Genomic DNA, 16,737 nt, shown 5'->3' with positions numbered 1-16,737 from the left:
ATACTCCGCATAGGTGAATATTACTGTGAAGTACATTTCGGTATGCATGTATGAATACTAACTGATAGAGGTCAAGCAGAATATAAAGTACCTATTGAAATGTACATTCCTACATACCGATATTATAAAGGTCAAGCAGAATATAAAGTACCTATTGAAATGTACATTCCTCATTCCTACATACCGATATTATAGAGGTCAATCTGTATTAGTTAAGCTATAATGGTCTCACTATTAGGATAAGTTGTAGTAAGTTGATGTAAATGTGTAATCTGAAGATGCCTCATGATCCAAGTTTATTCCATCCCATGATATTGAACCAAGCTACCTCTTGAAACTGCAGAAATTCTTTGGGAGGGACATTATCCTCCATTTCTTATGTGATATGTTATGACTTACTGTGAATTACCTATATTCTGAATGCTACCTACAGATGGCGTCAGTTTTTGTTTGCGCTTATATCATATATGGCTGCAATGGAACCAACCAAGGTTTGTTGCTTCAGACGGTAACGGTTTAAATTTCTGTATTGCGTCTTTAACTGTTATTCCTGACCTTTCTTTTGCTGCTTAGCCTGCTTTCTTTTTACTAGTGCTTTTGCTGTCTATGATAAGGCATTTGCTTGCATAGTTGAGTTTGAAAGTTTGGATGAATTTGTAGTCTTATGTACCTCTATCTTAGATAAAAATATTTTTCAACATGTCTTCAATTACCTTAACATTTGATTTAATACTTCGTTGTGTAATACGGAGTAATGACTTAACTAGACATTTAGACCCTTGTCAAAAATATAACTGTGAAACTTGTGAGATTGATCTGAGTTCACAAATAGTTACTGTGTCAATGATATCCCAATTTGGGCTTCATGTGGATCAAAATGTCCATTCTTGGATTTGGAAGAGATAAGGCCCAATGGGCTGTAACATTCTGTCATGCAAGAGACTTCATCTCAGCTCTCAAGTAATATCTTTTCCGGCCTGCTTAAATTGTGTCATATTTAGATCTTTAAGTACAAAATATTAATTTGTTAAAACTTGGTCTTTGATAATTTTATAAAATAGTTTAAGGTTTGCAATTTTGCTTTCATTTTTTCCTTTTTTTTTTATGAGAACTTTTGTAGAGTAAATTTTTCATAGTCTTTTTTTTGTAGGCAAGGAATAGGGGACTCATTTGAGGGGAATTATATGAAAAATAATTTTAAGCCCTTTAAAATTTGATCCCTATCTACACCAAAAAAAAAAAAAAAAAAAAAAAAAAAAATTTGATCCCTAGACCCTAGAGATCTAAAGTGGAAAGTGATGTTAACTAATACGAGTGCGACCACATAAAAATTTGATCCCTAGACCTTAGAGATCTAAAATTTGATCCCTAGACCCTAGGACCACGTGAGTATTTTCACTCAGACGACTACTCATCAGTGGATTTCAAGCCGAATTAGTGCGAACTCACAGATTGTATTGCTTCAGATGAAGTTTTTTATTAAGACAATTGTTAATCAAATCTACGATGTATTTAGTTTTAAGGTGTGTACTTATGTTGGAATTCTTAATTTTTTAGGAATGATATGTAAGTGCCGTTTGACTATATTTTATTAATGAAATCCCTTTTCTTCTTGTCAAAAAAAAAAATAAATAAAAAAATAAAAAAATTTACACTAATACGAGTGCATGGCTCATAGTTGGAGTTAATGAAAAAAGTTACACCGTTAATGAATAGTAATACTTGATATGAAAAGAAGTTAATTTAAATGGTTACACGTAATTATTTTGAAACTGGAAAAGAAGATAAAAGTTAGTTTGTTAAATGCAATAGTCACCACTTTCTCCTTGGCTGTAGCAAGTCTATCACGACTACTAGTCGACAAGATCCACAATAGGGGGTGACTGAAAATGACAACAATAATGGTGTGACAAAGCTAAGGTTGATGCACATGAAATACAAACCATGGAGCTTTCACAATACTAGTCATATCTTTGCTATATTACGTCATTAATCAATTATAATCTGCAACTTTAATTGCTTTCGACTACCCTTTTCCATGCATTCTACGCAATGTCATGGCAATCTAATTAGGAGAAGAATTTTCTAAAAACGATAAAATTGTTTGTCTGTCTAACAATAACAAACATGTGCCCTTGTAACATGTCTTATTTATAGAGTTGACTTAAATATAGTCTTTTGCATGCATGACTGAAAGTATTTCACAATCACTTCTATGTGTTAGTGTTACTTAGGGCCTATTCTCATCTTCTGATTATTTTCAATTCAATTCACTTCAGTTTCAATAAGTTCAGTTCACTTTAATTCTTAATTTCCTTCTCTCATGAAATATTCAGTTCAGTTCAGTTCAGTTCTAATAAGTTCAGCTCAGTTCAGTCAATGCCCTTAATCAAATCACTTGTCAATTATTTAAATCATATATCATAATATTGTACAAAGTAGATCCAATTATGTAGTGCAGTATTCTCTCTGTCCCATAATCATTATTCATTTTTTCAATATAATTTATTGTTTAAATTGCTCATAATATGTAATTGGTAAATAATTAAATGGTTCCTAATTAAATATTGTCACCATACACTTGCAAGTCGCAAATAGGTAATTACTTATCAATATAGAAAATGTTACACTAATTAAGCATATAACCTCTCTTTTCTTTATAGAGATTGATTGGAGACTACTAGCTCAATTCGCATTCATTATGTCAACAACCACACACCAAACTCAAAAGGACATAAATAGAGACCCATGTCAATTCAGTCACTCATCAAGTGATTACACTACTCATATACTAATCAAAATTTCACAACAATACAATTAATATTGGTACGTCTAGAATTTCATCCTAGGAAAGCAAAACCTAACCCTAGCTACCAATTCCTCTTTTTCACCACTATATACTACCCCAATTTATTTATATGCATGGTCCACGTGTACTATTACATGATCATGTGATGTAGACTAAACATAACCCAAAACTCTAAGTATATTTTTCACCTCATGTTATATTTTACCTTATTGGTGAAACTATAGAGTGAAAAGAATAGAATAAAGTTTTATGTAGTAAGAAAAAAAAGCCAAACCAAACATGCACCACCTTAAAACACAATGTACCTTTCAAAGAATCAAAGATAGATGTTGACTAAATTTGGGCAAATAAAGAATTTATAGTTCAAAAAATATACGAGATATATTATAAATAGAAATAAAAAATAGTATATACGAGTATATATATATATATATATATATATATATATATATATATATATATATATATATATATATATATATATATATATAGTACATGCATGCACGTGGGAACTGGGAAGTAACGAGTTGATACTACAAATTCAACCTTAAAATTTGGCTTACGTATGTACGTTAAACTTCAGTTCGATCGATCGTGTGCTTTTGTTTTGTTTCAACTGTAACACTGCAGATATTCTGATGCCGTGTTACATAATCAAGCTAATATAATGTAGCAAAGTAAAATTAAATGTAATACGAGTAGTGAAAAAATATTGCTTGCATTTAATTTGCAAATAGTTTGTTTGTTTGATTTATAGGCTTTTGCATATGTCATTTTGGTGAAATTTGGTAATTGGATCAATTTACTTGGTTGTTCCTCTTTTTGGCAATACTTTATACTTACTCCGTTTTTTTTTAAATGCATCACTTTGATTTTTGCGCTATTCACATATTATGGTTGACTTAATTTTTTCACCTCTATAAAATAAATAAATATTATTATATAATATATCATTAGATTCGTCATAATGTCTAGTTTCATAATATAATTTTATTATAATTTTTACTAATTAACAATTAAAGATATTAATGGTCAAAGTTACATCTTGACAAATGTGCCGGTCAAATTGATGCAAATAAAAAAAAAACGGAGGGATTATTTTAACCGTACTCACCTAGCTAAACTTCTTTGATTTTGATGGCTTTTCACCAATGCAAAGTATTGTATTAACTTCTTTTATGGTTTTTTCTACATGCTTGTTAATTTGCTACTTTATATATCTTCCCTAGCTAATACGCGAAGCTTGGATATATAGGTGACATAAATGGATATGTTAGAGGACATAGACATTGATTCAAATAATTAAGTCTAATATGAAGGTTGGGTTTATAGTGTAATTAAATTGATAGATCAGATTAAAAGGGGTAGGGGAGTAATACAAAAAAGTTTATACATTAAATTGCATGTTCTATTCTTAATTGAGTTCGCATGTCATGTTGCTATATTATGTTATCATTATGTAAGATTAAAGCTAAGGTTGTTAATTATCATATGTAGATATTAGCAAATCATGGTAGGGTAGAAGAGAGGTTAATAAGATTAAATCATCATATATATCATATACATGAAACTAAACTTTATTTGTAATAAGATATATGACTATGATGTGACCTAACTTAAGATGATCGAACTTTTTATGTTTAATACCTATTTTGTAATTCGTGCTGCTTACTTATCAATGTAACAAGTTTTATGATGATAAAACTTTTAAAAAAAAAAAAATTAATTTCACTAGCATGGACAACACCATAGAAAGAACCTTTATCTCCCAACAAGAAAGATTGGGAAATCGAGTTAAGATAGGATGGACCAAAAATGATTGCGTATTTACGTAATAAAAATAAAAAAATTCCGAAAGCGTGCAACTTATGTCAGCGACAGACATAGTAAGTATCCTGTGACCGTGCTAACAATATGGTGTGTCAGCGGCCCAAAAGAAGCCCTTCTCTCTGAGTTTTCAGAATTAAAGTCAGGCCCATCACTTTGGCCCATCAACTTTACTCATTAATTACACTGCCATTTTTTATTTTTTATTTTTTTTATTACAGTACATTTTTACCTCTCTAATTCTTAAAGTCAGAGATAGATGATGCTTCTGCAGTCTTTTTTTTTTTAATTTTTTTTTATTACCAAAGTCTATTAATTAGTGGAGCCCAATTTTCATATTTCTTTAATGTGTTCTTGCTTTTTTTTTTTTTCTTTTTTTTTTTCGGTGGAATTACAGAGAGTAACTAAATTTTATCGTGAACTTGATTGAATTTGGAAGTTAAATTCGAGTTCAACTATGTCAAATAATTTTAAGCATAGTCAAATTGAGGAGTATTACCAAGTTACCAAGTTTCTATATTAAATCTTACATAATACTTCGTATACAGTACTAGTTATGTGGGATTGAGAAGAAAAAACAACTAGCTAGTCAAATTAATTAATACTACTCCATACGCCTTTGAAATTTATTTTGAATGGACGATGATTGGTTAAAATAATACTCAAAATAGAAAAAACGTTTATACATGAAAGAAGTAGTTATAACAATGATGAAAAGGGAGCAAAAGTAGTAAGTACGTAATAAACAATCATGGAGGATATGCATGGGATTAAGAGAATGTGGGCATGTATGCATGACGGTTTGTAGGAAATTTTACGGGGAAATCCCATTTCATTTCATTTTTTTTAATTAACCTTAGAAATTACCAACCCATAAGCCCATAACCCACCAGCGAGAAAGTGCATGTTCACTGTTCAGTGCACTCTATATACCTTTGAAAGCGTGGGGAAAAATGTATACTAACTACCAAGTATTATTCTTAAATCACAGTAACTTCTCTAGCCTAGTTAAAATTATCTAGGTAATTCATATTTTCACCTATGAGAGGGCTATGCCACTATGGTAGATAGGTAGAATGTAATACCCCTCATGATTGCTTTAAAGGAACTTAATATACTACTCATACTAACAAGATACATATTTCTATTAGGGAACTCGTATGCTAAAATACTTCTCAGTTAAGCGTGCTTGGTTGGGAGTAGTCTTAGAATGGGGGATCTCGATCTTGGGGAGTTTTTCCTAGATGTGCATTTTGTGACAATAGGACTCACCTTAATTTGGGGTTAGGGTCTTAAATAGAAGGGTAACAAGCTAAGGGCAAGGCAAACTATGACATCTCCAGACATGATAACAAAGGGTGAGTAAAGGGCATAAACAAGATGGTTTTGTGAACCAAATAGGTCTCCTAAGGTCCTTTGGTGACTCGGTAAGCACCTCGTTGCATGATCTTGCCAATCCAAAAAATGTTCTCCGGAGGCCGAACTGAAAGACCATATATAATTCACGTAATCAAACTTATTTCGGAGATTTCGGTACCCATCATTGTCAAAAACTCAAGCTAAGGGATGTAGGGAATGCATTTCAAGGTAAATATATAATGAAGAACTATATATATGCAACCACTAGTCCTTCGCATAATGGTCCTGGAGGTTGACTTGACTCAATGAAGGGAGGCATAGGGTATAGATAAATGACTACATACTTGATTGTCAGTTTAAAGGCAAACTAGATGGTTCCAACCATCTAAATGGGCTCCCAAAGTATCATGGGATTCATGGGAAGCACCCCAACCTCTTTCACTGTGGGTTCCAAATTTTTACCAGAACTAAAGGCTATAATCCATGCTTTTAGATCATTTGGAATTTTTTTCCCAAAAGTAATGTGAATGTTTATGCTATACATTAGGATCATATAAGTTAGTTTGGAACCATAATGACACGTCAAAGCATCACAAGGCTGGCCAAGCCAAGGCAACAAGGACAACAATGGAAGACATCTTATGATAATGAAGGGTGGGTAAAGGCATAAGTGAGATGGCTACCTCGGAAAGCACCTCGGTGCATAATCTTGTCTAGTCCAAAAATATTACCAAAGTTAAATTTGAAGGTTATAATAAATGAAATCGGATCAATTTTGGAGATTTCGATAGCTGATGTCGAAAACTCAAGATTAATAGTCAGTTGCATAAAGTCTCGTGATGGTCTAACTATTAATTCAATTAAAGGAGAAGTTGCATAAACGACTGAATTGACCATTTAAAGGCAAAGCACGCGGATGGTAGTCCAACCACCCAAATGGTCTCCCATTATGTCATGGGGTGCATGACATACCTCTCCTTCCTTTTAAGGCCAGATTTGTAATGGTCATACATATATTGTTTACAACTAAAGGCTATAATTCATTCTCTTTTGACCAAATTTGGAAAATTTTCCCATAAGTTGAAGTAAATGTGTGGCCTATCTCCGAGGGCCATAGAAGTTGGTTTTGGAACTTTAAAAACATGTCAAAGCACCAAAATCAGAAATCACAAGACCAAACCTAGGCAACAAGCTAAGCTAACAAGGTCAAGGTATAAAATGATAACATCTAAACACAGATTAGTACGAACGGAGTTTATTATAGTCATACTCGTAGTATATGATTAAAGTTATTATAGCTTTAGAATTTCTCATTTCATTGGTCGTCCTCACTCTACTAGACTACTACATACTATCCCACGAGAAAGATAATTAAATGAATTATTTAAGTAAATAAACTTTTGCATAATTGATTTCCCTAAAAAAAATATTGCCTCCATTAAATAAAAAAATATTGCCTCATTGATTTTACAAAATCTTAAAATTGGTATAGGAGTAGAACAGTCCCCTTCTGGACCACGATTTCACGTGATCATCTCGTGCATATATATAAATGCATAAAAATGGGAGATGTGAATGATCCTACCACGTGAATGGTCACATATATGCAATTATGTATGCGTAAGCGCTAATTAGCCCTCATACTAATTAATAAGATGACTCCTACTATACATGTATGTTGCATAACATCAACACGATCCAAAAATTGAATAGGATTCACTTATTAATATTTTGATTGTGAGTAGCTAGGTGACATATATTATAACCTATAAAACGCAACTATAATCACGCATTCATACATTATTTCACTAATTGTTTGTCCAGGTCACTTTTAAGATCGCCATTAAAACATTGTCTCATTTCTATTTCTATTTCTATTCATGGAGATTACAACTTTACTTATACATTAAATACCTTATATTACATAAATTTTTCTTAACAACTCTTCTCCAAAGTAAATGTGGATTTAGGGGCTGAATACAAAGATTGAGAGTACGTTGTATTTTCCATATATAATTGGTAGTGTACTGTGTTGTATTGTTTTCAAGCAGCACAATTGAACAATAATGGTTGATTAATCTAATTATGATAATCAAGCCATATATTTATATCACTAAACCAAATCAAGGGTTTAGGGACCACTCAATGATTAATAGGTTCATAGTGGGGCAACTACAACACCTTGTGATTCTATGAAGTTAACAAATTATTTTATTCGAGTACTCTACCCTATATCATGATTCATGAGTATTTTTTAGGAGAAGCAAATAATGATCAATAGCAACGAGTGACTTGAGCCTAGGCCCTCTAGCGTTCTTTAATTTATGGTTTCAATAATAGCTAAATAATACTTTGATCTAAAATTTATTGACATTTTTAGGGGCTCTTTCGTATAAAATTATGACTTTATGAGTAGTCAACATAGAGTAGTACGTTGGTTGGTTGCATTGGTTCGAAAGTTAATTACTACCCTTGTATCACTAAATTGTTTTAATTTGTTAGGTTAACATAAAGAAATTGTAATTCATTTTTATAACTATGTATTATGTATGAGTTTTTTTCATCTCATTCAATCAAATGTGACAAATTGAATCTAGCTAATGATTCATTTTCTTATATAGTACACATAGAGATAGAAGTAACAACTTTTATACTATTCACACAGGAATAAAAGTATGATATACTTTGTATGAATAATTTAAGTCGTGTTTTTGAAGACCATGAATGAATTTAAAATTAAGCCTAACAATCTTTAAGAGGCCTAGGATAGTAATTATGTGCTCAAGCTAGAATACTTAATACGTAAATATAGCATACTCTAATAATTACTACTCCATAGCAATATACTCCATACTATACAACGGTTCAACTTGAACGTTTAAACTTTAAAGCAATAAAAAGGTGAATCAGTAAAATAGCACCTTTTTAACAAGGGTAAGTTTGACACATAATGAATGATTAGTAGAAAGCAAAAGGATAATCCTATTACTAAGCAAAATCAAGGCCGCCACTGAAGATTCTAAAGAAATTCTGGATTTCTTAAAAGAAATTCTGGATTTCTTAAAAAGAAAATTTTCACATTAAAAAAACGATTAAAAAAAAAAAAAAAGAAAAAAGGAAAAGACAAGTATGAGTCCAAGTCACATTTGGTCTAAAAAAACCAGGCTTTGTTAGATTCTCCTTTACCATCAACATTCAACAACGTCCATTTTATGTCGGCTTAACCAAAATTTAGGTTAGCTTTGGAATTTGCACTTATCATATCCTACTTTTATCTATATTCTTCATTTGTATTGCGTTGTCTCTTTAACCTATATGCTTAAACAATAAGCCCAATTACTAAATGCTCCGCACTCCATATAATTAGCTCTACATAGGGTAAATTGTACGGAATAATATAGTATCCCATATTATCACTGGAATGCTTAAATTTTTATATATAACGTTTTATATTTTAATTGAACATTCAATATATATACACTTATAACAGCTATAAGTTCGCTCCTTTGTTGTTAATAATCAATCAATCACTATTACATAATGCCACAAAACATGGACAATATTGTAGAGTAACGTATACAAGAGAGCATTAAAGAACGGAGACAAAATTTAAATAAATTAACTAACAAAATTGTAGAAAGTACGGAGACAATAGTTGATTAAGATGGTAAATGATTATACAGAATAATTAAATGTTTATTTGACTAAATTGAGATAATTATTTTTCTTAATAATCGTCAAAGAGATGAAGAGAATATGATGTGCGTACAAAGTATGAATATTTCTTTTGATTTATATATTTGTATAAACAAAATTGAGTAGGAAATCCATAAAACCAAAAAACAAATACAGTACTCGTACCGTATAAGTCTACTACATGTACGGAGTAAAAGTAGACAATCTATGAGTGTGGCACAGGTGCCAGCTGGAAAATTGGCCAAGCTAATGACCAATAAGAATCTTAGGACCCACAAAAATATCTTGTGAAATGCCACGTATACAAATCAACATGATCTAATGTCTAATGATAAAGTGTGCACAGAATTCTATTAACAAGTTAGACTGTGACATGTCCTTCGAAACAAAACCCCAATCTTTAAGGGTGTTTTTCTTCTTTTTGTCTTCATTTTACCATTCCTATTTCCTACTACCACTATTTTCCTACACAAATTATAAGTAGTACTTTTGTATCTCATATTGTTTTTTTTTTTTTTTAATTATTATTTTTTTCTTTTAATATGTAAAGGTAAGGAAAATAACACTTTTATTGATGAACGGTACAATATATTCATCTTTCACCTAGGTATAATTAAATATAACAAGTTGAACTAATATGAACTTATTATATTTAAAACAAAGAAAAATAAGCTGAAATGAACTATTGCTCGTATTAGACTATGAATATTGTGTAACACTCCATATTTATAAAGTTATAAACATGAGTACAACAAAACAACACACTTACATCTACTATTGAATTGTAATTGTAATTTATTTCACATGATAGTTTAGTTGGCCGGTTTCAATTTTACAACAATGAAATTTAAAACCAATCACTCAAAAGGGTATATTTGAAAACCTTAAATTTAATGGCATTGTTAAAATCTAGAAACAATTGGATTGACGTAATTAGAATAAGGGAAAATATTTCAACATATCTAAAATCCATATTTGTACCATAAGTACATGTATAAAATTAGCTTTCAAATTGTCCCAACTTAAGTTTTGGATTAGAAAGTCAATTCTCAAAAATGGAACATAACAAAATAAAATAAGATAATAAAATCATCACATAATTGCCTAAAAATGAAGATAAAACCTTTTTTTTTTTTGTTCTTTTTATGCTCATATAATGACATCTCTGTAAGAAGCTGACAATAGCCATGAAGTATGATGTGTGTTTAATAACTAGATTCTTTTTCACCTTCATCAATTTTAACTTCCATTTCAAAGCATGAAAATTGGAGCAGCAAAGCTGTGCATAATTGAATATGAAGACAAACAACATAAAAATCACTTCTTTTTGTATTTTTCTCCTAGCCAGTAAAATCATCAACAGTAGTAGATAAAAGAAGAATCAGAACAACTACTGAAAAAAGAAAAAGGATAAAGGGGGTAAAAGATCAATCAAATTTTCCAATTATTTTTCTTTGCTCTTTTACTTTGTATTTCTGTCCAACAAATGATTGTCACCCCACATCCCCATCTCCTAAATTCTAATCTATAGTTTTATACAGCACTTTTATGATACAATTGAACAATCTACAATGATTATGTTCGTCTTTGATCTACTCTACACATAAAATTTAAAAGTCCGGCTAATTGACTAACAGTTAAGCAACTAACTAGTGATGAAATGTCAATTGGACCGTTTCTTGAGTCTTGCTAGTTATTGTCATCTCATATCCACTTCTCTATACTTGTTTTTACAAGAATAAATGGTAATTCTGTGTCAAAACGACGATGGTGGCTCATAGACAAGTTTGAATAGAGCCATCATTACCCTGCATAAAATCAAGTAGATTCACTAATTAGCTTAAATTTTAACACAAAAGGGTGAAATATGGCAGAGATTAGTCCAATTCGTCGTTTAACTCACCGTTACAGCTATTGTTTGATTCAAACTGTGTGCATAGCTGCATATGCCAAGGGTTAAATGGCAGTGGAAAAGAATCGTAAGTTGCAGACTTGTGGGGTAGTAACAAGGAATCACCAAAGTATTACAGGTTAAGGGTACCTGTATTTTCTGAAGAAAATTATGGGAGAACAAAGAGAATTAGACAAAGGGAAAAAATACACAAGGAAAGAAGAATAACAGCAATAACAGAAAGAGTAAAAGAACTAACCTTTTTTGGGGCAAGGAAGATGGTAACATGTCACTTTCAACCATTATACTTATTACCCATTGCAACAGTTCCCTACCTACATATTAGGGGGACCAAAACAAAGATGTTACTTATCTTAAGAAATTTGGACACAAATTTGACTTATGGGTGAAATATGAGGAAAAAAGGAAATTGTGCAAACATGCTATTAATGAGGAAAAGATCAACTAAATTCAAAGACATGAGTACTATAATTTGCTTGTATCCTCCTAAGGGTACGTACAACGATGGGGTCATGCTAAATTTGCTAAGTTGAAAATTTGATACGGAGTGTAAAGCAATTGGCAACATCAGAAGGATGAAACAGATGTATAGCAGGAAAATCAAAGATAAGATTGTTGCAAAGTGATTGTAATGCTTTAGTTATTTTGGTAACCTACCTTTCAAAGGTTCTTTTGTAATGTCCACCTATTCATGGAACAACCTTATCATTGTTTGCGACACGTATTTCTGCACAGAAGTTCAGGTACTTTCAGGATTTGAAAGTGATATTAAGATGCCTCAAAGAAAAGAGCAAAGGAGATTACCTGATTGTTTGATTTTCAAAAATCAATCCCTTTAATAGAAATTGAATCCTGTGTATCCAGGTGTTTGTGGCAATAGCTCTTCCACTTCTATACGAGCACTGGAACAGCTCATACTTTTCCTGATTCTGCCTCGACTGAGAGATTCTACCTCAGCCAAAAAAATGCTGTAAACTGGCCTATGATCGGAGAACCTTGATTCACCACGCACATAGGACAGTTGACGGAGGCCCTTCCCATACCATAAGATACGATCACACCTTCACAGGCAATCAACAGCCTAATCAGATGTTATAATCCTCACATGTCTACTTACCAAATGTATATTGGACATAATATTAATTAACAAGACTTCTATAATATAATTCTTGTTTAATGTTCTTTGGGTTTGTACAAAACATATCAGCATCATTAGGCAAAAGTATACAATTTGAAAAATATACATAAGATTTACCATGCAGGAGTTCTTCGTTTCTCTTTTTGATGAGTATCAGCACCTGCATATCTATCTGAATTATGGGAATACTTGTATGTCGGAGGGAAGTATATCTTTCCTTCATTCCATCCCTCAAAAACGCGGCCCTGTCTCTGTTCAATGCGCAACTGCATAAAACACAAACACTTTAATATTTAGACCAAGTATTATTCTGCATATGCAGAATATAATCTCTGATAAAACCAGATGCTTTGTAATTCAGAAACATGCCTGGTCCTTCTGTAGCAGGGCTTTCCAGTTTCTCATCTCAACCAGAGCCTTAGCAGTTCGGTAGGATAGTGCAATTCGGTAATTTAAATCCCCAAGCCAAATGACTCGACTGCAATGAAATTTAACACACATCACAAGTTGGCCAATGACTCAATGAGCTGCTATTTGCCAAAGCAAAGCTACCAAATAAGAAGTAATACATAAGTAATAGACTTGAGAAGAGGTCTCACTCATGGTCCATAATGTGCTGAGGGGAATGCTCATCTCCCATGCCAGGAACTCTAGGAAATCTAGTCTTCCTAAGTATCTCCATGACATCAGAGTTTCTTCTTAGCTCATCGCCCTCCTTTTGCCCTGAAGTCAGATGAGTACAGACGAAGCAAAAGCTCGTTTGGTGCAAAGACATGCTAATAGAAATTGAACCCTGCAAAAATTATAAACCAAGTGCCAGCATCAGTAGAGTTCTTGCTTCATCCTACCACCCTTTCAAGCATAAAAGGCACACTTTTCACAAAAACACATTCAAGTACCTTGTTTCCAAGATATCCCATTAATCCTCTTCCTACACAGGATACTTTCATATTCCGAACATCATCTCTTAGATCAATTCTTACCCAAACAGTGAGAAATACTCCTACCATTTGCTTGCTTGCAACCAAACAGTATCTAGACTGACCTCTTTGTCTCTCAGAGTCATCCCCAGGGTTAGATCCATTGTGATAGGACATAGGTGAGCAATGTGGAACAACAGGTGATTCATTGTTGTTCTCTTCATCTGAGGAGCAATATCTGTAATTAGGATCATAATCACTAGCCCTGTGTCCTGACATAACCCGGTCACAAACGCTGAATCTTCTATCAAGCCGTGGTTGGGGCTCCAACATATCATTGTCCACCCTCATGCTCCGGCTCAGTGACTGAAATGATCTCCTGTGGAAAAATGAGGAGGCCTTTTGCCTTGTTGATCCCTCAAAATCGGCTTCTAACTCTACAATAGGATCAGGGATTGGAGAAGGTGTTTGATAGAAACCACTTGAGCCGGGGAGACTGTTTAAAGTTGTCCTAATTAATGATAGCCACTTTTTAGCAGGACCATTATCTTCTGTACCCAAAACATTACCAGCATTCAGAGGAACAATTTCCTGAAAACTAAAATCCAAATATACAGCAATAAGGGCTTATACATTGCAAGAAAATGCAAATATTTAAGGAACTCAATATGAAGTAAAGAAGATGAAAAACACACCCAAGAACATAAATGTCAGCAGGAGGTGATGTGTGAAGCCAATCTTCAAGATTCAAATGGTTAGGTGGAGATTTTCCTGCCACATTCCATGTGGCTACAAATATCCTACATCCATACCAAAAATGAAGAAAAATGAACACTAATTCTCAAAAATGCAAAAATTAAAACTTATACCATCATTTTGGTGGAAATTTGGTGTCTAACCTATAATTTTCTACATCAGTAACTTGAGATTTATCTAATTCAACCTTAATTCGCCGAGCACGGTCAGAACTTCTCCTATATGATCTTTCTGATAAAACAAGGATTTACAAGAAGCATAAGAACAAGATCAATTATTAAGAGATTAAAGCACAAGTTTGAATAGAAAAAGTAATTCTTGGAAAATAGGAATAAATTTGGAAATTCAAAGAGTAGGGTGGTCCAAAAAGCAATATAATGTCATTGATACTGAACCTGTTTTGCTTTTCTTTAGAGTGCATGCCTCTCTCTCCCTGTAATTGCTTCTCCAATCTTGATCACAACCTGAAAAAAGAATCATAACCCATAAAAAAAAAGGGTACTAAAAAGCAATAGTATTCTTGCACTCAACTTCTGAAATCAAACAACCCCATTTCTTAGCCCCAAAGAGAGGGAAAAAGAGCATTTGTAAAGGGAAAATGGTGGGACTTAACTAGGGATCTTTAACTGTCAAATATGAGCTCATACATGACACAATAAAACCAGAAAAATAATTGAATAAAACAGTTTTTGAATCAGAAATTACTGCATAAGGATGAAATTGCACAGTCTACAAGAATGTGAAAAACATCAAATTATACAGAAATTTACCCTGGTAAAAAGGGTGGTTCAGCACAAATAATGGTTCTTGGGGGTTTAATTGAACAAGAAATGAGGTAAAAATTTACCTTCATTGAAGACAGCATCCGCATGAAATTCTTCAGCTTTACTCTTGATATTCAACCATTTCTTTACCAATGTCTTGGGCCATGAAAGCTGTATTTTTTGCAGAAATAAAAAAACATTTAAAATTCATAAATCTATTTTCACAAAATGAAAGAGGGAAAAATTATGAGCATTTCTTATACAAACACACACAAACCTTGGTTTTCTTGGAGCTTCCATCAGTCATTGTTTTCAGTACTTCATATGGGAAGAACACTTCCCACACCCTTAATTTTTTTTTTTCTAGGGTACTTAAATTCGAAATTATTTGTGCAACAAATTTGTTAGAAAATGAGAAGAAATTAGAAAAATGTGCAATATTCCCAATAATAGATTGATAAAAAGAATCAAGATTACACTCTTATACCAATGATTGAAAGATCTTTACAAGAAATGTGACAAAGAAAAAGGGAAAAAAAAAATTAAATCTTTTTGGTTGTATTTATTTTTTTACCCTTTAAATGACGAGGAGAAAGAAATCAAGGCTAACAAAGAGAATACAGGTTTAAAATCAAATTGGTTTCCGGGTTTTAAACAAGAAGGTCACAGAAAGAAAACCCAGTTAGGAATTTGATTAAAACAGAAGTCATTGAATCTAATTTGAAGTGAAGAGAAAAAAGGGGGAAAAAACAGAGGAAGCCAAAAGAGAAGAAACATAGCAAGAGACAAATGAAGAGAGGAAAGAGAGGGATTGAGACAGTAAATAATGAAGTAAGAAGTATATAATAGTATTATGAATTATGATTTATGACAATGAGATTCTGAGAGAAGAAGAACAAGACAATGTGGGGAACATAAAGAAAGAGAAGGGCAGGGTGTAATCTCTCCTCTTCTTATGCTGGTTATGAGTAAGGCAAAGTATCGAATTTTTGGAGAGAGAATAAAGTGCTGCAGTTGAAGAGGAGAGGGAGTAGAGAGTTTAGAGAGACACTCGTTTCCATTCTAGGCTTTTTTTACTCTGATTTCAGGCCCCGACAACATAACGTGTCTATTATACACTCGGGTTTTATTTTATACCGCCTTATACAGTCCAGTTGTATATGTATAAGTATTTATTTTTGGGTGTATGTATGTGAAATCTACATGATTATATATTGTACCTTATATGCTATATTGCTATCATTGTGACAAAGAATATGTAAGCAATTATGATTATTTCTAGTATTGGAGTGATTTATAGTAACATATCATATACTTGCATTGTTGCACATACATCCATTCAAATTAAGGAATAACAATAATTGTGTTGCATCATATGGAGTACGGATCATCATTTAATATAAATACTTTGATTGTTATGTATCGTGATTTTGATCAAAGATTTTGTATTATTCATTAAAGTTAATACGAAGAACTTAGTGAAAAAAAATTCATTTTTAAAAATATGATAAATATATAATGTTTAAAATATATTATACTCCATGACTTGTTACTAT

The 16,737-nt window shown here is 32.3% G+C and overlaps 1 protein-coding gene across 1 annotated transcript; it reads right to left on the bottom strand.

Annotated features, from left to right (window-relative positions):
* Window positions 1–11,148: 11,148 nt before the first annotated feature.
* LOC145568228 (type I inositol polyphosphate 5-phosphatase 4-like) lies at window positions 11,149–16,223 on the bottom strand. The gene is made up of 14 exons (XM_081627662.1): window positions 15,459–16,223; window positions 15,265–15,352; window positions 14,813–14,881; window positions 14,561–14,648; window positions 14,357–14,461; window positions 13,641–14,259; window positions 13,341–13,534; window positions 13,111–13,219; window positions 12,859–13,007; window positions 12,408–12,664; window positions 12,261–12,330; window positions 11,842–11,917; window positions 11,595–11,741; window positions 11,149–11,499 (listed from the first exon to the last, which is right to left on the bottom strand). The coding sequence occupies exons 1-10, from the start codon at window positions 15,486–15,488 to the stop codon at window positions 12,439–12,441; spliced, it is 1,677 nt and encodes a 558-aa protein (XP_081483788.1). The 5' UTR covers window positions 15,489–16,223; the 3' UTR covers window positions 11,149–11,499; window positions 11,595–11,741; window positions 11,842–11,917; window positions 12,261–12,330; window positions 12,408–12,438.
* Window positions 16,224–16,737: the final 514 nt, after the last annotated feature.

Source organism: Chenopodium album, chromosome 11, assembly GCF_948465745.1.
Source record: "Chenopodium album chromosome 11, dcCheAlbu1.1, whole genome shotgun sequence".
Taxonomy (NCBI): Eukaryota; Viridiplantae; Streptophyta; class Magnoliopsida; order Caryophyllales; family Amaranthaceae; genus Chenopodium; species Chenopodium album.
Note: the sequence above shows the minus strand (reverse complement) of the source record. Positions and strands in the feature narration are given on the sequence as shown.